At 42.1% G+C, this 22,728-nt stretch overlaps 1 protein-coding gene across 6 annotated transcripts in view; it reads right to left on the reverse strand.

Moving 5' to 3' along the window:
* The window catches only part of MRTFB (myocardin related transcription factor B), a 254,690-nt gene that overhangs the window by 45,389 nt on the left and 186,573 nt on the right, over positions 1 to 22,728 (reverse strand). For all 6 annotated transcript variants that reach the window (XM_032836271.1, XM_032836275.1, XM_032836272.1 and 3 more), the window contains 5 exons: positions 8,759 to 8,824; positions 6,675 to 6,730; positions 5,419 to 5,494; positions 1,717 to 1,878; positions 226 to 404 (listed from right to left, as the gene is read on the reverse strand). In XM_032836271.1, the coding sequence (XP_032692162.1) occupies positions 226 to 404; positions 1,717 to 1,878; positions 5,419 to 5,494; positions 6,675 to 6,730; positions 8,759 to 8,824 (539 nt within the window). The remainder of the gene's footprint in view (positions 1 to 225; positions 405 to 1,716; positions 1,879 to 5,418; positions 5,495 to 6,674; positions 6,731 to 8,758; positions 8,825 to 22,728) is intronic.

Below are 22,728 nucleotides of genomic sequence, written 5' to 3' on the forward strand. Positions count from 1 at the left end.
AGTTATGAGAAAATTTTTAAGAAGCAAATTATACAACTATTTGTAACATAAAAAATGTGGATATAGAACAGAAATAAAATGTAAGAATCTACTGAAAAAATGTTAACAGTGTTTGTGTCACAGATGAAAAAAATGTCTATTAGACTCTTCTGGAAGAAGCAGCGCAGTTACCCGCTGTATAAAACAAGGCGCTGTCGGTTGCGGGAGAAGCGAGAAAGGCGCTACCTGGGCTGGAGTGCTTGTAGTCACAGGAGACGGAGAGTCGCTAACTTTCGGCTCACTTGGGGACGCGGCTGACCCCTGTGACTCCTGGCTGGCCGGCTGGTCTGGAGACAAGGCGTCACTGCTGTCTTCGTCAAACGAGAAATCGCCCTGAGTCTGAGGATAGTCCTCCTTCCCAACACCTAAAGAGAGAAACGATTTTTAGCTTATCTTGGCCTTGGGATAGCAAGCTTAAAATGATAAAGAAGGAGAAACACTGTTTATTACAAGAACAGAAGCAGCTGACTGAAAAAGAAAAAAAGAAATTGAACATAATGTACTTCCCAGGGAAAGAACGCACTGCTACCTATGATGAGTACTTGGGGGAGACGTCAGACCTGACCAGATCAAGCCTTTGGATCCCACTCCCAGTTTCCACAAGTACAGAAGACAAGAAAAGTTTTTAGTGACACTGGGAATGCGAATGCATTCAGTAAGATCCAGCGTGTGGACCGGCTAGAGGACACAACAAGGCCTGCTCCCCAACAGATACACGGTAAGAAAAGAGAGGAGGAGGAAGACCCACGCGGGTGATTAAGACTTAAGAGAGACATCAGCCAAAGACAACGTGTGGCCCTTGTGTGGATCCTGATTTGGATACAACTGTTAAAAAAACATTAACAGGTGTGAGAAAAAATGGGGCGATGACTTGGTGTCTGCTGATGAGTCCTACTTCTGGGAGAGGCCCTGTTATACCGACGTCTTACCTTTTGGGGCTCCATTTCTTTGGGACTGAATGGAATAATCACTGAATGTACTACTTAGGATCACTGACTAGAAACTGCCTAAGATTTAAACTCATACTAATGCAAAATACCAAGTCCCCAGACTAATGGAAATTATAATAGTTTTTATAGTAGGATATTAACTTTTCAAAAACTGCTTGCTGAGTAAGTGGTATTATTCCAGATTTTTTACTCCGCTAAAACTTATGCCAGAAAAGAGTACATGTATGTGCGTGTGTTGGGGGTGGGGGGAGGAGTTGGCAACATTATTAACTAAGTATAAGAGGATCAGGATGAAAGGACAGATATTACCCTTTTTAATAAACACATCTGTACTCATGTGCTGTTTGCTTTGCTGAACTAACACGGAACAAGCGATTTATCTTTCCTAGAAGTAAACAGAATGGAAAAGTCTGTAAAAATCTTCAACAACACAAGAGGAATTAAACCGAGTAATGTAAAAAAGTTAACTTAGAAAACATCATAATGAAATCGGAACCTAAGGACATCAACCTCAGACGTGACAAGAGGAATCCTTGTATTAACTGGTGAGAGACGCCAGTCTTAGCATACATAAAGAAATAATAATAATGGGAAGTGGTCCAAGTGTTAATTTCTGCTTCACGCAGAAAACAACACTCATGACTGGTGCTGGCTTTTTGGATTAAATTTGTTTTAAACTTCTAAGTTCCTCTTTCTCTCAGAAAAGCGTAAATTTTTAGGGTCTTACCTATAATTGCCTCCTTAACACTGGAGTCTACAGGAAGGATGTTCTTCTCTACCAGCTCCATAGGACCAGGTCTTTGAGCAATCTTTTCATTCAGATCATCTGCCAGTCGAGCTCTTTTCAGCTTCATCTGAGTGGCCTGCAGGGACGGCTCTGCAAATGTCTCTAAAAGAAGAAACACAGTTTTAACCATTACTTGAATTACTCTATTCCATAATGTTATTTCAGGCCAAGAGAATTTAATTTAAACTGGCTTAAAAGAATTCATATTTATGTGCTCTTGATGTATTTACGGACAGAGAAAATGACCATCTGAAAATGCTCTGGTATACATTTATGTATTTTTAGTCCTGGACACTTTATATTGTCTATACAATGCCCTCAGACTCAAATTAACATGGACTGAAGCCCAGAACCGGGGTACTGCTACTGTTCATTTCTGGCAGGAGGGCCACACTCACATTTATTAGGGGCTGGAGATATGGAGGATGGACAAGGGAGATGTGGTCCGCGGCTCAAGAAGTACACAGTTTTAGATTGGCTGCACTGCAAAGCCAGTGGCTAGAAACGGGGGCCACTGGATCTTACTTAGGTAATAAGCTTTTCTGCAGGAGTTAATGGGAAGAGCTACATATAGATCGTATTCTCAGACTGATCCCTATGTGTCTCAGAGTCGGTCATCATAATTAAGAATCTGGGTTTAGTTCTGAATATGTAACTCTGAAATTTCTAATTACAGGGTAACTACTGGTCATAAAGAAGCCTCAACTCATCTACTTACAAATGGATGGGTTGTACAACAGATGCAAAACTAATGTAAGTATTGTAACTCATTCATTTGGGTAATTCTGCATTTCTGGTACCTCTCATTAACATTTTATAACATTGTTCTTAATAATGTTTATAACAGATAAAAAAAAAATGGTGAGGTGTTAACCCAAAATTCTGAGTTGACCGTTACTTGCCTCGTATATAGTAGGTCTTTGAATGAGATTCCCCATAAGTAATCTCAGGATAACTGATGTTCTTTTTTGGCAGGTAAAACATCCTGGATGAAGCCCATGGCCTATAGACTACTCTCCAGCACAGCTGAGCACTTTTCTTTCCACCAGTTGAGTTATACGCTTACCGAAAGTCAACCTTGATTGTCCACGAAAGAGTTCCTATCAGTTCATATCTGATGTCAATACATAGTTGAACCAAATGTTATAGGAAAATAATAAGCTTTGAAAATTATTTCTTGGGAACCTAATTTAAATACTTTGGGATGATTTGATAAAGGCGAGTCATTAAAAAAATAAACTGGTATCAAATTAGGGCAATTTGGGGGACCTGGGTGGCTCAGTGGGTTAAGCCTCTGCCTTCAGCTCAGGTCATGATCTCAGAGTCCTGGGATCGAGCCCCGAATTGGCCTCTCTGCTCAGCAGGGAGCCTGCTCACCCCCCGCCCGCCTCACCTGCCTCTCTGACTACTTGTCATCTCTGTCGAATAAATAAATAAAATCTTTAAAAAAAAAATTAGGGCACTTTAACAACTACACTGTTTGGGGGAAAATGACAAAATCTAGGATTTTCAACTCAGATTGCTTTTCAAGTGTCTTTATGTTGTTTTTTCCACCCTAAATGGAAACTGTAGATGATGTATGACAGCTGTGGTTTATGCCAGAAAGATGATGATCGCGCAGATCACTCTCAGGTTGATGTTTAAATGCTTTGTTAACATTTAGGTAGGACAGTCTTTTTCCTCTTTCCCATCAACACAACCAAGTGATATCAGCAATATGTCTGGAAAAGCAAAAAAATGAGAGGCTGGCATTTTTTATGTTTCTGTTCTTGGTCTTACCATCTCCTCATCTCCCAGCGCTGAGGTTGGATTTTAGCTGAACTTCAGAAAAATAATTTAGACTTTTGCCTGCCAAACATCCAATTCGATCAAAATTGGGATAATGTTAAAATAAGTTGAGGGGTGGTTGGAAGTTATCTTTTAAATTACTGATGATAAATTCTTTCTTACTTCAAAAATCCCAACTTGAGAACAGATGTCCTAAAAACATCACTTACGGTTCACTCATATACACGATTAGGTTTTTAAATGTTGAGTTATCTTTTTTTAAAAAAGCAAATATGATTCCTTTGGATAGTTAACTGTGTTTGCCTTGGTTTTAATGGTATTAATAAAGCCAGTTACAGTTAGAAGGCAAGTTGAAACAGACAGCATTGTTCCTTCAAAAAATGTCCTTTATAGGTCAAGTAGGCACAGAAGTAGACACTTGTCCAGTTAACTTACTGGTACATTTGCCTCTTAAAGATTCATTTATCCCTGATAGCAGGTAGCTGTTCGGTCCCTACCACTGCCATTCTAGAAAGGCTCTTAGTCCAACGGACTGCTGAAAACATAACCGAAAGTAGTGAAAGGCACAGACCTCCCACCTCCCACCCCAGATAGAAAGACTGTCCCATAATCACAGATTCTCTGGAGTAGAAGAGACTCTACTTCGGGCTATAGATCTCAACTTGATCTTGCAATTTCTTTACAATGTCCTTACTGTGGTGTCAGCCTGTGCCTAGTCCCTATCATAGCAGCCCGACTCTTGCCTATCGAGCACTTTTGACAATCTGTGATTCACTTGTTTTGCCGGCTTACCATCTGTCTGCGCCATCAGAATGTCAGCTTCATGCAGACAAGCATCCATCTGGCTCATTTGTTGGGTCTCCGGTGTCTAGCTTACCAGCCAAGGAACCACAACCTCAAATGAGGGCAACCTTAGTGCCTCCAGAAGGTTTTTGGACATGTCTGACCTTTAGGATACTATTTCTTATGTTGAGCCACAATATAATACTTTACTTTGTAATACCGATGTAATTCTAATATTGACTCTATCATTAGGCCAGAAGAACAAATATAATAGTCCTTCTACTTGAGAACTGTCTCTCAATCTTTTGAGAAATTTTCAGATTCTTTCTGTATCATCTGAGGGTTGAACACACTCTAGTCTCACAGGGTCAAGCTTCTGGTCTTGAGCAATAAATCAGTCAGAGAAGCAAAACAACAAAAGAAAATGTAGCTGGGGAACTTAGAGTGGGGAAACCAGCTTTCAAATATGGTCTTAGAGAGAAAAATATCCTGGCCTGAGCCACATGTCTCACCAGAGATGGAACAGAACCGTCCCTGCCATCACTTCACAGGTGATGAAGGCAGACCAGAGAGAAAACCTGGGGGCTGAGTGGAGGGCGTTTATGTTAACAGTCAGACTGAGAGGGACTGTTGTGGGTAAGGAGCAACAAACATAAGACGTTAGGTGTGGGCACTGTACAGGTATATAACAGGGTCTAGTAGCTGAAAATTTAGGGTTTGACTCGTGGCCACTGACTTAATGGACATATGTTCGACGCTGATGAAGAAATCCTATGGACCAAAAATGTTTTTCCAGAACAGATGGTAGAGACATCGACGACACCAGCTGGTGGGGGAAGAGTCCACAAATTGGTTATTTGGAGATTCAAATGCCCCTCCCCCACGTATCTAACATAAGATTTTAACTTTGGGTCTTCATGTTGCTATCCAATTTGGAGGATGCCAGTCTGTTGGGTGAAAAGTTAGTAAAGTGAAACAAAACAAAACAAAACAAAACAAAACAGCAGTGGTGGAATTCTCATTTCTTTTCTTGAGAAAATGCAGCAAAACAAGCAGAAATAAAAATTTTACCTTCTAAAATGTGCATCCTGACAAGTTCAGAACGATCTGGTCGGCTCCGAATCTTATGCTTCAAAAAGTTTTCAGTCTTTAAAAAAAAAGGGAGAGAGAGGGAGAGAGAGAGAGTGAGAGAGAGAGAGAGAGAGAGAGAGAGAAAGTCTTACCATAGATTGTTTATGACTTTTTGTGGTTGTACATTTTTCTCTCAAGGTACTCCATTTAAATAAATTGTACACTCTCTGGTCATGATTTTGGGAAGTAAAGAGTAGAAATTAGTACTTTGAAAAGCTATTATCCAATACATAATTTAAATTGCAGCCTTCAAAACTGTACAGGGATTTGAAGTGCACGCTGGCATAAAGTAAGCACTTTACAGACTTTTATTTTAAAACTTGGAGAAGGCAAAAGCTTATAATTTGAACAGACATCAGATTTTGATCATTTAAATAGCTAAACATCTACACTTCAGGACACAGAAAAATCCACCTAAATTACAAATTTCTTTAAAATCCTAATGTATGTTTGTTGGTAAATTCATATCCTTGATGATATTTTCTTATTCAGAACAGTTCTCAACTTGAACAATAAGGCTTTCAAATGGGTTTTCTGTTTTATAAGATGCTAAGAGATTATCATTGAGTTCTGGGAAAATTCCTATGGAATTTTTGGAACATGCTTATTTTTGTATTGCACGACAGAAGTTTTCCCTAAAGGAAAAAGGACGAATGTGCACAAGGGTCCTTTTAGAGAAAAATAATAAACATGAAATCAATGTGCAAATAGGACAGAGACCTCTCAAAGAGTAAAACAGGGCTGAACCTAGCTACATTTTTTTTATTCAGCAAATCCTCCTGCCCTTCAAAGGTACAGCTACCACGGACCCGGTCAAGAAACTACCTAAAGATGGGGAGTCAGGACAAGACCGGGCTGTTGGTCTGCCGGGGTTGCAAATGTCAAAACTACTCCATCATTATTCTAAAAACTGTTGGTATGCCCTGAAAGCAACAAAGCGAGGTGTGCTTTGTCCTTTATGTACAAAACTAGTCACAAGTCTTAAAAGAACAAAATTTGAACGTCATGCATTTTCTACAAACTCCCAAGATAAAACTACCTGAGAATATATTACTCTGCACGCCACGTGTCCTGAAAATACACTGCATTTTCTCTACTGACAATACTTATAAGTTAAGACTGCTACTTGCCCACAGGTACTTTAAAATAAAAGAGAGAAGCCGAGAAGGAGAACATTTGAAACTGGAATTTCTTACTCTGGCTCGTTCCAAGCTTTTTATCTGCTCATGGAATGCAGCTGGGCTCTTCAAAGCTGTGAGAAGAACAGGAATCATTTCGGGAGCAGAGACAGGCGTTAATATTTCAGTCAAATGTTAGGGTACTTTATGTTGATGTTCCTTCCTCATCTTATTAGTTTGTATCTACGGTTCCATTTATTACTAGTTCCTTTAGGAGATGTGCGAAATTGGAAACTTAAATGTTTCAGAATGAAAACTGTGTCTTCACAAATAAAACAAGTGAACAGTAAAATAGAGTTGTATACACAATGACAATGCAAATGCCAGGTCAGATGGTTCCAACCAATAGTTGGGCCAAATCACCATCACCAAGGGAACTGTGTGGTGATTCCTTGACAGGTCTTTGCTCTTAGTGATCCTATAAGATGCTGGAAAAAGCCCAAATGTCCTTAGGACATTTAACCTACGGGTGATCTAATCTTGAACACGAGGGCACTCTGCACTTCCCTCTAGCAGAGCTGAGTTACCGTTTACTGTGACCGCATGTGCTCCTAGCCCGATGCACTATGGTCCATCACAGGTACACGCTGTTGACCATGACAGTGACTTTGCAAGGTAGGTATTAGCCCCAGGACAGATAAAAGGCTCAAAGCGGTTCAAGGACTGCTTGAAGTCATACAACTAAATTGTGGTAAAAGTTGAACTTAAATCTAGAATTGTGAATGAGAAAGTTTCGTGCTTTTTCTATTGTATAACAATACAGCTTACGCTAAAGACATAGTGTTTCTTTAACATGTTAACTATTAGTATTTTAAATATTCCAGAATCCCAGAATGAGGATAAGCAGTGTTTCGCTAAAACATCACTTACTATAGTATTTCTATCAATTATCTTTGCAAAATCTTTTGTGTGTACGTCTACTTATAACTCTAGGCAGTCAGAGAATGTGGATGGGATTTGGGCTACGCTTACTTGGGCTGTCACCTCCAAAACCTGGCCCGTCGGCTCTTGGCAGAATTATTTTCAGCTCTGGCACCTGACACTGCAAAGATTCCCAGCGGCCCAGCCCAAACAGGTCTGACTAGGGACCAGCTAGAGTCTTAAATATCCTAATTCGACACTATCTGACTGGTTCATCATCAGTAATGTAATGGTAGAGAAGTCTGGCAGATTACCAACCCTGCTTTTGTGTCTATCATAATATGAGATTTAAAATATTTAGATAATTAATAGTAATCCAGAAAAAATTTTTTTACTGGGAAATGTATCTACTGCAGAGAAAAATTGTTCTAGGAACCAAAAAAAAGGGGGTAATATCAATGAGTCAGACAACAGGGAAGTGTAAATATGGTTTGTAACTTCTCTTTAGTCTTTTAAAGCCAAATAAGTTACTTTTTAGAGAAATCAATTTTTAGATAAACACTCATATAAATAATCCTAACACCAAAGCAACCAGTCTCCCCCTCTAAAATATAAAATCACCTCCCAACTTAGTGAGTAAAGGTAAGAAGACAATGGGCAAATATTCTTAAAAATTAGTCAACTTTTAAAAATGAAGGAAGGAGGCATCAAGATATTTGGAAGTTAGGTGTATGTGGGCAAGAAAGGGTGTATTAATTATAAGTAGAATGCTTATCAGTCCTATAACTGAGATGCCCTTCATTCCAGACCACACACTATATTGTATCAAAGGTAATTATTTTGAATTAAAGTAGAACAAGGTTTTTGAATTAATTTTATCATCCTACTCTTGCAAGTCTAAGTAACAGCAGACCTATTACGGAGAGATGACTTCAATTACTTCAAAACTAAAACAAATGTTCATGCATGAGGTAAGACCTGATCTTAACCCGGTTTCCCAGTTTTCTTTATGTAATACAGAATTCAGGTCCATCTTTTAAGCTGCATCTGGCTTTCAGAATGTATTTGAGATGATTCTCTTAGGCTGGCACTGCTGATGCCTGGTTTTCCTTCTCAGCGCGTGCGGTAATCGTATATGGAACCAATGGACACAGCTCAAAGCAGAGTGTGCTCCAGGTTCTCCTTGGGCACGTGCATTGTGCTACGTCACCCTGGAGGTGACAGCGGCGCTGAAATCTTACGTGGCATGATGCCCTGGTCCACCAGTTGCTCCCTTGTCCTCCTCTGCTGCAGCCTCAGCTGGAGCACTGTGAAAAGGAAAGAACCACCATTGGAGTTTATGAGCAAGGACGGGATCCAACTCGCCAAGCCCCAGGGGGGATACAACTAAGCTTTATTAAGCACCTTCTATTCCTAACTGAGTAAGGATACCACCTGGCACCGTCGGACTGATAGAAAATTGATGTGTAGTTTCTACCTGTTTGCAATCACAACGTACTCAGCCAATAAACCAAAGTGGTTGGTCTATACATTAAGACTTCCTAATAAAATAGTCTAATTGGTAGAAACAGAAATGTGGGATTCCTTTACATTGGTTTTTTTTTAAGTAAGTTAGTAACAAAAATTTATTTTAACATTGACTTATTTGGAGAGAGTCGTGCCATCTGGAATGAGTTTTAAATAGCTCTAATGAAGATCAAATTTGTAATAAAAATTAGACCTGTGAGATATTACTAATGAGCCAAAGGAAAATTTCTACATTAAGAACTTAAAGTTTAATAATCTTTGCACAACCATAACACCATGTCTCATTCTACAAGTTCTCAAAAAGCTGAAATCAATTGATATCATTTTAATGAAGAAAGAATAAATGAATCATTAGAACTTGTAGGGAATGAAGAATACATCACAAAATTTAAAAATCCATTTTGCCAAATCTAATAAAAATAATTTCCCCCCTCGATTTCTCAAGCAGCTTCCTTTCCTAGCATCTATTTTTTTTTTCTTTAAATCTGGAAAACGAGCCAATTTCACACAAGAGGAATACATGAAGTAACTCTGAAAATTACTTTCCTTGGTTTACCTTACATTCAATTTTAAGTTTCTATTTTGATTTTTATGGTTTCATCTGTGGATAAAAACCAAGGTGAGCTTCATTAAGGGTCTGAGTAAGGGTTGTCATGATGCTTAAAAAAAAAAAAAATTACCTTAATGTATTTCTTGAAGAAAGAGAGAGAATGTTCTAGCGAGGGGGTGATGGCTTCAACAAGAGGCTAGCTCAGACCAGTCTCGTACCCAGGCTCAAATGCAATGAACACAATGGCTCCTACTTCCAATAAACCCCAACAGCTAAAGATGCAGGGCCCACAGCCCTCATATCCTTGCTTTTTGCTTGCCCTTGTGCCGACTACAGAGCACAAGCCTAGAGAGACTTCCAAAACAGTCCAGACTGTAAAATGGCTTTTAAACACATTTCCTTATTCATTGTTAGATATGAATGTCATCCTTTATTAAATACTGAAAAAAAAATTCTTTTGCTGCTTCTGGAGGCCATAGGATCACAAAGGGTCAGTGACGTCCCATTTAGAATCGAAGCAACTGACCCAAGATTCTATTACGTGAAGCAAAAGAAAAATTTAATGGGTCAAAAAAATATACGCACATGCTTCTCAGACTAAAATGGTGTGTGCTACTTTGAATCAATTATGCTTAACACAAAGATCTTTTCTCTGATAACTTATAGTTTACTGAGGATAGTATGTTCCCATCGCAGTACTTTACCAGGAACAAAAATAAGCCCAAAGAGATGACCCAAGCATAGCATAGCACCCAGATGCCTGGCACTCTAACGTTCTTCTGCGAATGCTAAAACTAATGCTTGTCTGAGTTTGAGACGGTCACACTCAAGAATCCCAACGAGAGGGGGCGCCTGGGTGGCTCAGTGGGTTAAAGCCTCTGCCTTTGGCTCAGGTCATGATAAATGATCCTGGGATCGAGCCCCGCTTCCCCCTCTTTCTCTGTCTGCCTCTCCGCCTACTTGAGATCTGTCAAATAAATAAGTAAAATCTTAAAAAAAAAAAAAATCCCAACAAGAGGAATACTGAGAGGAGAAAAGGGTGAGAACAATGTCCAGTTCAAAGGCTGACACTTCTGGAACCCGGTGGTCCATGTCCGCTGACGCATCTCTAGCAGGAGTAGCCTTCCTTTCTCACAAGGGAGTCCTCAAAGAAAGGTGTAAAACAGAAAGGGTAACGCAAGCATCACCAGCCCCCTTCTTTGGTTTAAAACAAGCAAACGAAGCACCATACTTGAGACAAATGTATCAAACACAATACATATTTTTAGGGCGAATGGCATCTCGGAATGACGGATAGGTTGGTGACAACTTCATGTGCAAACCAACAGTGATGACAACAGCCCGTCAGCCTGGAAGTGTCTCCTGACCGCACACCGGGCAGCCGCACTCATGCACGGTGATGGCAGCGCCGGCAGCTAGAGCACCTTGGACTAGAAACCACGTTCTCATGCTGACATGCAAGGGCATGTGCTACCGCGAGGGTAACACTCAAAGTGAAGGCATGTCACCAATGTTCAAGTCAAACCAACACCAAACGCGGACCACCTGTGTCTTCCATCCGGCTTCCTATGTGGCAAAACAAGCTTCCTATGTCACATTGCTGGAAGGCAGGAGAATACGCTGCCCAAATCAATTCTCTTCCCATTGCCTACTGAATTTTCCCAAGATGCACAATCATCACACTGCAGCTGGGGTGGCAGGCAGCCCCCTGCAGGCACGTTCGCGGACTAGGGCCCACCCACTCGGGGTCTGCTACTGGCTGCAAGGTGCACATCTGCGACGCGTGGCCGAGAGCAGCAGGAGCAGCAGCTAAGAATGGAAGGTGTGCTTTAAAGCAAAGCCGTCAGCATGACCAGGAATGGATGAGGAGGCAGAGGCACAAGTAGCTAGCCAGGCTGTTGAGACTGATGACCCAGGCTGATTAGTGTTCACTGCAGCACGAGGTGGGCACGCGGGACACGTGATACTGAGTGTCGGGCACCAGGCCCTGCAGAGAGACTCGGGTACACTGCCACTTTGGGTCAGTGTTAAAAACACAATAACCGTATTGGCCCAGAGAAAAGATAACCTGATCGATCACAACCTGATCGAAGTTCCCCTGAGAATAACTACGGGTTATAAAAAGTACCTACAGGGGCAGACTCAGAGTTCTGGGAAAGATCAACCTGCCTTTTAGGACTTGCCACTCATCAAACCAGCGCACGAGTTCACGTTTAAGTGACGAGCAACATCTGCACCCCGGAGGCAGAATGAACAGGCCAGGAAAGACAAGGCTGCGCGACTGTCCTCCAACCACTGGAGCTGGGAGAAAGCAGCGGTGCTCAACCCGGCAGCGAAGGGGTGCGGGGCCCTCAAGATGGACGACTTGACTCTGTTAATGATCAGGGAGCCGTCTGCGGTTGTGGGATCAAGATGCTTTCTCGGGGTTCTCGGGGGCCTTTATGAACTGAGCCTGGATACCATCTTCCTGGCCCCCGGCAGGCGACAGACTCATGTCCCCATGGAGACAGGGAAGGCCCATAATGCTGACCACCACTGGGCCTGCTGCACAGTTGTCGTTCTTAAGACAAAGGAGGAAACTGTCACGCCGGCTGGTCTCTGGAAAACCTGACACACTCTGCACGTGTCGATAAGACTGCATTTCTGTGGCCACAAACGCAAGCCCAGACTCTGGTCCAGGCGTGCCTTCCTGTGGTGGCGGCAGGTGGTCGTACAGCTGCCTGAGAAACCAGTGTCCCGGGCAATGGCTCGTGTCTGAAAACCGAACCTGACAGCATTCTTCCTGGCGCTGATGTAGTTGATCAACTGAGCTACTGGGCAACTCCATCCCAGTACCTCATCCACGGCCTCCACCCTATTAGGAAACTGACTAAAATCGAGGGTTCTCCATGGCCACTTTGCAAATACTACATGCAGGATAAGAAACCATGTAAATCTAGAGAATTCTGAGGGAGGAAAAAATAGTTCAAAATAGTGAGAGGCTCATCCTTTCAGGAAACAAAGGACATAGTAATAATAGAGTAAAATTGAACTCACGTTACAACTGCTCATATGGGAACAATTTCAAAGAATGTCTTTATCTTTTGAAAAAGGTAGAAATGAAATAATCCAACACATGGGCCCATTAAGTCCGTAACTTTAAACTCAATGAGTTTAATTCCTAGAAGGAAGAATGTCCTTATGTGGTCCACACAAGGTATGACCATGAAGTGGTGAGACTAATCTCTTCATGCACAAACCAGCATCTTTTGAAATTACTGAAGATGTGTGAGACCATGGACATGGACTACTTTATATCCACTTCATTTAGAGAAAGACCCTTTTTTCATCAATTATTGAATTTTTCCATTTCAATATTTCAACAAAGAAGAGGAAACACAATTTTTAAAAAAAATTTATTTTTTTCAGTGTTCCAAAATTCAGTTTATTTTGAAAATTCCACTTCACATTATTCTTTGCCACAACAGATAAAAACAATACTGATCAACAGAAGTGTTTGCAACTTGTTCTTTTTCCAGAAAAGAAATGCAAAAATCTGATTTTTAACCACCATTCCAAAGAATGAAAGGTAGCTTATTATCTAATGTTAAAGAGGAAATGTCCCTCTAATTCAGCATCACAAATAGTTTACACATTAAAGAGTACTTTCTTTTAGTTCCTTTCCTCCACTTCTTAAATGGACCAAACTGCCTTTAGAACAAAACTTCAGGATTAGTTTTCCTACGGAAAAAAAACCTTAAAATGCAGTAAGGTCTTTCATATAATACTTATACCCCACTTCAAGATTCTCAGCTGCTTTTTGAACCATGGTGATATGTCCTTTCTCTTTTGTTTCTATATGTATAATACTTGAAATGTTTCTCTAATATGACATAATTAAAGTGATTTTTCACTCTAAAGGGGAAAAAAATACCACGTTATGCAGCATTTTAATAACAGACGACAGTTTAGAACAAGTTGAACAAGCCAAAGCAAAGCACAGTTTTGGGCACGAGCTTTGCAAAGGGACATCTGAGGACTGTATACTATAAAAACAAGGCAGAAATGACCCTTTCTGGGAAGCGGTGTGGCAGTCAGCCATGGTCTTGGAAATTCTTTATAAATAGCTGGTTTCAGTTATGGGGTATGAAGGAGGGTAGGCTAAGAAGGGGAGGGGAGATGAGCAGCTGTCTGAAAATTAAGAGGACTCAATGTATGTTATTTAATTGCAGGACATCGGGCAGAAAAGACTGCAGAATCATGAGGGCTGAAAAAAAAGGCCACGATTTGAGCAGTCAAGTGAAGGCTGGGGAAACCAGGGGCGACAGCAACGATGGAAAATCAAAGAACACTCTGGAATTGATTCTGTCTTGACTCTGAAGGCAGTACTAGGTAAAAAAAACAGGCCCCGGTTTCTGTTTTTAAATTTAATTTTTTTTTTCAAATAGATGTTTGAATAAAGAGAATAAAGTGATTGGATTTGGCAAAAATTGATTATGTATTGTTTAAACTGCATTAAATCAGGGGCCTGATCCTATAAATACAAGACAATGTTACCATCATATTATCTTTTGTACAGGTACGGGAGGGAGTAACGGGCCCCCTCACGTAGTATCCCAGGACAATGAAGTCTGAGGGCCCCATCCAGTCCGGGTCACAGGGGTTTATTAGAGCAGCGGTTCAGCAGGGAAATTGACACCTACACCTGCTTAGCCCAGGGAAGGCCAAAAAATTGAAGTCTTGAAAAAATCTATATTCAGATAGCAAAAGACTGATACACTTTTCCTTTTCCTTAAAAATGGATGTTTAAAGAGGTGGTGGTGGTGATTAATACCGTTACTGCGACCACTATTGCTTCAGGTAACTTGGTAAAAGTAGCCACTGCTTTTTTTTCAAATATAAAAACGTAACGATGTTTTTGAAGACTTTATTATTACTTCTTAAACCAGTTTTAGGTTTATAGCAAAACTGAGAGGGAAGTACAGATTTTCTGCCTACACCCCAGCCCCCATACACGCAGCCCTCCTCCACTATCAGCAGGACTAAAAAAATTTAATTCCATAAAGATTCACATGCTTATAGCTCTTTGCTGTGGATGGGTTTCTGTAGTCAGAGGGTAACAGCCACTTGCTGACGGGTTTCCTTCTAGGCCTGGGTCTCAGACATACACCACCACACCACCAATACCTCTATTAAAAATCCACGTTTTATGAGAATTTTTCTCTATTTATTTGTTGAGATAAAAGTGACACACACACATAAAAAAGGCATTCAGAAGAAAAGTGAAAGTCAGTCCATCCCGTTCCACAACTCTCAGCCTTCTCCGCAAAGGTAACCACTGTGAAACTTTTATGGCCCCAGAGGGTATTTTGTGAATATTCCAGCTTATAAAATATGCAAAGGAGATACACGGGGTAGGATCATACTATTCATGGAGGTTGGTGATTTGTTTGAAAAAAAGGCCCGCAATATCTAGCTCTTTCTTCTTACTGGCTGTATGAATGTACATGTATACATATGGATGTATCACCATATGTATGCAAGTTTTCAGAGTTTTTGCTATTATCAACAATGCTGCACTGATTGTCCTCATTCAATTTTGGGTATCCTTCCCATGATGATGATGATGATGATGATTATATACATAAAATGTATGATAATGGAACATGCATTTAAATTTCTGATAGGGGCACTTTGCAATCCAAATGGTTTGAGCAATCTATATTCCCACTTATGAGGTAAGGGAGTGCCCTTCTGTCCATCCTTCCCCCACAATGTTCATCATCATGTTTTAAGGTAAGTTGATTTAAATTCAAAAACAAAGATCACTTCTACTCACCCAAGAATAATGGCAAATATTGTGCCAAAATAATGGTGAAATTTGATATAATTAATCAGCAGCGAGGGACCAAAAGATATCAAAAGCATGAGTGAGCGTGATGGGGCAGGTTTTTGACTGAATGGGGAGATATTTATGGTGGTTGTCAAGAAGCCCCGCTCAAGCTGTCCCTTGCAAACCTCCTATTTATTTATAAACTTGGTAGAATTTTTCTGATGTTCCTGGGTAGAAACCTTAAGCACAAGACATCTCATTTTTCCCCCTTCAACACAGCTGAGAGATGTAACAGACAGATTTAAGATATATTTAGACTAAAATCAACAGTACTTGGTAAGAGACTGGATGTTGTGTTTCCAGAAGGAAGAGACAAGGAAGATGACGCCTGGGTTTCTGGCTGCAGCACCTGAGTAGACCATTTACCAAGAGGAAGAGCTCAAGCTGGCCACTCGGGAGCTCAGTCCTGGCCATGTGTGAACTGGAGGCAGAGAGGTCAAAGTGACAGTTGGCTCTGTGGGTCCAGATTTCAGAAGGGAAGTCTTGGCAGGAGACTGAAATTTGGAAGTCGTCACTACAGTGGCATTTGAAGCCATGAGTGTTCGCCGACGTAGAAAATAAAGAAAAGATAAGGCAAAAGCAGCCTGAGACTCAGCTCCCAGGAAAGTTAACAAGGACAAGCCCACGTGTGGGTCAGGTAGGGGATGCAGATCCAGCAGAGGAGGGCGGAGGAAGTGGTCTATGAAGAGGAGGAGCCTGGAGAGCGTGTGTCGCGTGTTTCCAGCAGGGGGTCATGACCCGCCGCGGTCTCAGCGCACGAGGCGCTACTGCTTGGAGTGACGGATGGAAGGCAGCCCGGAGGGGGTGACGGAATAAAGCAGGGGCACGCGTGTGAATGAAGTGTCTGGAAGCAATGTTTTCAAGATGTTGCTCTGAAGGGTAGGAGAGAAGGCGAAAAGCGTCAGCCGCGTGGAATTTCGAGCTGGAACACACCCGAAGCCAGTTTATAACGGACCGAGATCAAGACACAGGAACGGGGAGGGGGAGGACGGGAATGAACGACTTGAAGGAGAAGGCACAGGAGAGGACCCGACCACCGTAGGTCCCCTGAAGGGATTCCGGGGAACACAAAGACCGCTTTTGTGAAGAGATACTTCCTCTAGGACAACAGGAGGATAAAGAGGATTGGGTAAGGCTGGGGATCTAGATTTGGTCTGGGATGTCCAGGGATTTCCCAACGACTGCTGTTACTTTCTCAAAGGAGGAGGGAAGAGGGCGACTTGCTGAAAGTGAGAGGAATGAAGGAAAAGTTAGTTCGAGGCCAGTGAAGAAGGAGGTTCGACCGTGAAGAGCAAGTCGGAAAGAGAAACGCGGTTGTCTGTTACTGAAATGCTCCCACTAATAATGGCAACAGCTTGGGGGACACAAGTCAGTCAGGAAACTGGCAAGTCACTCACTGGCTCTGAACTTTATCATTTTGATCAGAGAAAAGACCACAAGATACAAAATTAGAACATTTGGCAGTTCTTCCTAAAGCTCATTATACAAAGTCTTAGAGAAGAAGAGTCGCAGCCTGGAAATTCCACTTCTAGGTGAACTGGAAAGAACGGAAAACGGGGGCTCATCCTCACGCGTGCGCACGCAGAGCAGGGAAGAGTCCAAGTGTCTGCAATGAACGAACGGTAAACGCTGTGGCCCGTCCGCAAGACGGAATGTCATTCAGCCATAAAAAGGAATGCGGCTTTGACACCTGCCATGACACGGATGAGCCTGGAGAACATTATCCTCCGTGGAGGACACAGACACAAAGGCCACACAGTAGATGGTTCCACGAATGTGAAATACCCAGAATTGGGAAATGCAGAGACAGAGTTCAGACGGGTGTCAAGCAGGAACTGGGGATGGACGGGGGGGCATGGGAGGCACTGCTCACCGGACACAGGGTTTTTTTGGGGGTGATGAAAAGGTTCTGGAACTAGAGGTGTGTTTGAGCAACACAGTGAGTATACTGAATTGGTTAGTTTAAAATGGCTAAGTTGAGGTTACACCAATTTTACCTCAAAAAAAAAAAAAAAAAGCAGAAAAACAGACTTTAAGAAATTAGTAACTTGGGTGCCTGGGTGGCTCAGTTGGTTAAGCGAATGTCTTTGGCTCGGGTCGTGATCCTAGAGTCCTGGGATCGAGTCCCGCATCGGGCTCCCTGCTCAGTGGGTAGCCGGCTTCGCCCTGCTCCTCCTGTCCTCTCTATCTCCGTCTCGCTCCCTCCAACAAATAAATTTAAAAAAGAAAAGAAAAGAAAAAACTAGTAACTCAATAATCAAATTTCCCATTTCTCGCTCATCTCTCGCTAGCCCTCCACCACCATAACTTCAGGGACCACTAGTGATGACATCATCTTTCTGTGGTGTGATAACTATAGCAACAGCCACGTTTTATATTCCCTGTCACGGTAAATTCTAGGTTTTGCTGGAGTTGTTTTGGCCTCTATTTCCCCTTCTAGATGATAGCTCTATATTCTAGCACCTTCTACAACACTCATAATATAGAACCTTTAATAAACATGTTTTAATTTTGTGTAAGTAAGTATACTTACAGTATATAACAGAGTTTGTTTTCTTTTTTAAGATTTTATTTATTTATTTGAGAAAGAGTGAGAAAGAGCACGAGAGGGGAGAAGGTCAGAGGGAGAAGCAGACTCCCCATGGAGCTGGGAGCCGATGCGGGACTCGATCCTAGGACTCTGGGATCACGACCTGAGCCGAAGGCAGTTGCTTAACCAACTGAGCGACCCAGATGCCCTGGAGTTATATTTTCTAAAGAAAGAGAATATCGTGTCAAATTTAAGAATAAGTCAATGGAAGAATTTCCTATGGGCAAGTGCTTATCATGGGCAGAACCAAGACTGTTTCACTTTGTTGCAGGAACTTGACGCTTGGGGTATTTTTGAGTCAGTATCGGTGGTAGAACACAAGACTCAAGTCCAATTATGTTGCTTTAAAGGGTATAAGAGGATTAGTAAGGGAAGGTGAAGGGCAAGGGAGTAAAGAAAACCATGAAAAACTGGCAGACGCTAATTTGTTTTCATCTCCACTCACAATTAATGTAAAATTCATGATGCATTAAAGGGAAAAAGCACTTAAGCACTCTCACAAAGGATTTAAAGAGGAGCAACCAAAGGTCACAGGCCTCTGGTGATATTTTCAGGGGTCAAATCTGCCCGTTCTAAAATAAGGTTCTTCTTTAAGTGATTCCACAATAGAACACAAAGAGGCCCCAAAATAAAATGGTGGTTTGTCTCGCGAGAGCCACACTCTCTGCGCTGATGAAGCGAGCTTCCTTCACCAGCACTTCCTTTCTGGAGCGGAAGTGGAGCCACACAGTGTGCCCAGAAATCCACACCTGGGACAGGCAGAAGAGCAAACAGCATTTTGAGTGGGAGTTTTCATATTATGATGTTTTCCACTTAAGAAAGGGAGACAGCATCAAGTAAACTTAAAAAAAAAAAAAAAAAAAAAAAAAAAAAAAAAAAAAAAAAAAAAAACAAAAAAAAAAAAAATTAAGAAAAGGACCAGATAGGAAATACTACCTTTCTTTCCAATGTCAGAAAGCCTACTGTATCCTTAGGAAGTCCACCGGGCTGGGGGACATGCGAAGAGGCAGGGGGTACAGACTCTGGAATTCTACACTTGCTGGCAAGGAGGTCACGGTCTAAAAGGCACCATTTACCCTCTATTAGGAATTAAAAGTGAAGTCAAAATGAGAATGCTAACAGTCCGAGCTCACACACTATAGCTTTCCTGAATTAATCTGCAGCATGAGGTCAGGAAAACAATGTTCCCAACACTCAGCCTTGGAAATTTACAGGCACTTTGATAACTCCATGGATGGCTGCTGCTTCTGTTACCATGGAAACAGACTGCTAAAAATGGGGCATGTTTCTTTAAACTGATCATACCTTCACACAAATTCCCTTCTCCTTTTTGTCAAAAGTTGGAATGAATTTAAAGTATGCTTCTCGTGGTGTGACAACGTGATGTCAAGCCAGGGGCCTGACACAGATCGGCAGGGATGACATTAGTCTGTGGCAGACGTACAGAAGGATATTATACATATATGCATTTTAAACATCTCGTTTGGTTAAAAAGTGATGGAAATAAAGTACACAGTGGCATAAAAGCAAGTGTAACACAAATAACAGGCACTTCAAAGCAAAATCAACCACTTAACTGCTTCACCACCAGCAATGTGAAGAGGTTAAAACAATATTTGATTTGTTTCTTTGAGACAATTGATTTCCAATCTGTAGGACGATGCTGGCTCTGCACCCAAATTTCTAGATTTGTTAGCGTCTATGGTTCTGAGAGAAGATACTATTTTTCTTATTTTGGAGGCAATCAGAAATTCTATATTCCACTGCCGCATCAGAATTGCAGTGTGTAGCTCTAGGTAAAGGTGCTGACTGGTAAAAACTCCTTCTGATTCTTCTAAGATGGGAAGATGTATGTGGCATAAAAGACTCAGAAATGTCTTAACATAAATGCCCAAGGCAGCCTCTCTGAATAAAAGGATAATTGACAATGAAACAGGAAAGCTGTGAAATATTATTTACTTCTAATTAGCAAGTGCTACTTTTTTGAGGTTCCTGATCCTGACTTGATAGCTTGGCCTTTTTGCCCACTGTATGGATTCAGGAATGGGACATATACACACACACGCACGCACGCGCGCACCTACCTAGTTACCCACGTACACACATGCACACAGCAATCTGCTCACCAACACAAGAGAGAACAGAGAAGTGGGCTGACCTATGTGCTGTCCTCGTGTCACAGCGACTGCACATGACCGTGTAGAGGAAGGCACGAAGTGCAGCCCATCGGGCCAATGTACTAGCGTGGGGTGGGGAGGGAGAGGCATTCTGGGAGAGGGGAGCGATGGAGGGACAGAAGTGCGACCTGCTTCTGGACAAAGGGGGGGCCCGGCCTCCCTCATGGAGGGGTCTGAGTGGGTGGGGCGAGACTGGGCGGCAGCTCCACGTCCGTCCGTCCGCTTGAGTGAAGACCCCCGTAAAGACTGTATTTGAGGAAGGGGATGCAGGCAAGAGTGGTAGCTGTGGTGAAACAATGCTGTGGGTGAGAGAAAGATTTCTGAGGTCGAGCTGACAGATCTGGTGACAGGACCTGGTGGCAGGTTATGAGGTGGATATCAAGTGATCAGTCCCACTGAGGTTCCCAGCAGGAGCCAACGGGGTAGACAGAGGTGCCCTTAAAGGTGACGGGAAACTGGAGGAGTCTGTTTCTGGGGAAAAGGAAGCCCACTGGAGCCGCCAGGGACATAGAGGGTTGTGCAGGTCTACAGCACAAGACAGAGGGCTGACCTGCAGGGGTGTCACCCTCTCATTTGGACCAAAGCACACATGGGTTTCTCCGGAGCTCTCTGTTACGTGTGTGCAAGTTTTATCTCCTATGTTATCGTTTAGTTGCTCACTTTTTAGGCTGTGAACTCCCTATATGTTGGCATGACGCTGAGTACTCAAATTTCTGCACAATGAAATTATTTCTAATAAAAAAATTAAATTATATAACTTCATCTCAAAAAGAGCATTCACCCATTTTTTTTTTTAAACACTGAATCATGCCTGGGAAGAGGGATCTTTTACTTTTCCTTCATACCTACATGTTATTGTAATTTGTTATAAGGACCATATCATACGCTTCCGATTTATTTTTAAAAAATGTTAATTGGGTGGCACCTCACCATACAACACTTTCAATTTTGTAGGACACTGATAGAACACGAGGAAAGAAAAAATTCCCAGAGGAATCAAATGAGATGTTGCAAAACTCAAGTGCTTTTTGCTCAGAGAAGGCTTTGTAGCTTTCTTTATTTCAACTGCCCATTTGTCCCTTTCTCCCACCACAGCTCAATAAATGTATTTTGGTTGAGCAGACAGCACAATCACATCTCACTACTCCATTTTGTTACTTTGTTGCTTACTTCACAGAAGCTTAGAAGCAGCGTATCAGAAAAGGGAGAACTGCCAGGTTTTGGCAAAAACCAAACCATAAATAACAGTGCTAGTCATCTCGTAATGACCTAGGGATCATTCTGTGCACGGATGAGTGATTTTACACACCTTGACAGTGCCTTAAGGCACCAATGCATCCCACAGGGGGTTATGAGTTTATAACTGAATTTTAAGTTATATCTGAAAGGAGGAGTTCAGATTACACTGTTCAAGAAGGCAGAGAGGCAGATAATACTCTTTAAATACCTGCTGCATAATATTAATGTGTCCATGACATGCAGGACACTGGGGGTGAGATACAAAAATGATCCACATGAGGATTCCATCCCCCAAATCATTACAGTGTAAGAGTGAAGACAAAAATGTATGCGTGTCACCGCGGCAGAAGGTAAAAGGTGAAGACGAGATGCGGACAGAGATACTCAGAACACGCCCGGGAGAAGAAAGTGTTTTCAGGTGATAGCGTTCAGCGACGTTTTTCAGGAAATGGCCCCGGGAACTGAGTTTTCGGCGACTTTGAACCTGCAAAGCTGGGGTGAGAGGAACGTGGTGGGCAGAGGCGTGGAGGGGGAAGGGTACGGCAGCGCTGTCTTTCACGGAACTTTCCACACTGACGAAGTGTTTTATAATCTGCACTGTTGGGCATGGCAGGCACAAACCACGTGTGCCTAATGTGATGACGGAGCTGAATTTTAAAAATTTTATTTCATTTTAATTATTTTAAACAGCCATATGTGGCCAATGGACAGTGCAGGGAGTACGTATGAGATAATTTCCAACATGTAGAAAAGTTTGGGTGGTTTGGTAAAGGTATTTAATGTGTTTTTCCCCAGGCTGGTTGGCTCAGAAGACTTTGGAAAAATGTGCACCTTTTTCTTAAAAAGGCCTACTACAGCCATGTCCCAGCACACCACGTTAATCTACTCCACTGTTTACTATGCAGGCTACCACAGACTGTCACATACTTTATCTCAAGTGTTATTTACCAGCCAGGGACAGAAGTGGGAACGTGGCCCCCAATTCTGTAACTCTTCCCCCTAGTCCCACACCCATGGGCTGAGCAGTACAATGAAAAGCCCAGATTCCCCAAGTCACTTCTCAGAGGACAGCTGACTAGGGTAGCAGTCTAATCCGCTTTGGGCTGTGTGCTGAGCAAGAGATGCCCTCTGGTTAAAACACTGAGTTCTGGGGCTGTTTGTTACAGCAGTAAGTGTTAGTCAAAGTAAAATAACACACAGCCCAGTTTTCTTTCTAGGGTTTTTTTTCTCACCGTAAGAGACTTAAAGTGAACAAC

Source organism: Lontra canadensis, unplaced genomic scaffold (genome assembly GCF_010015895.1).
Source record: "Lontra canadensis isolate GAN:19392208 unplaced genomic scaffold, GSC_riverotter_1.0 scaffold91, whole genome shotgun sequence".
NCBI classification, from domain to species: Eukaryota; Metazoa; Chordata; class Mammalia; order Carnivora; family Mustelidae; genus Lontra; species Lontra canadensis.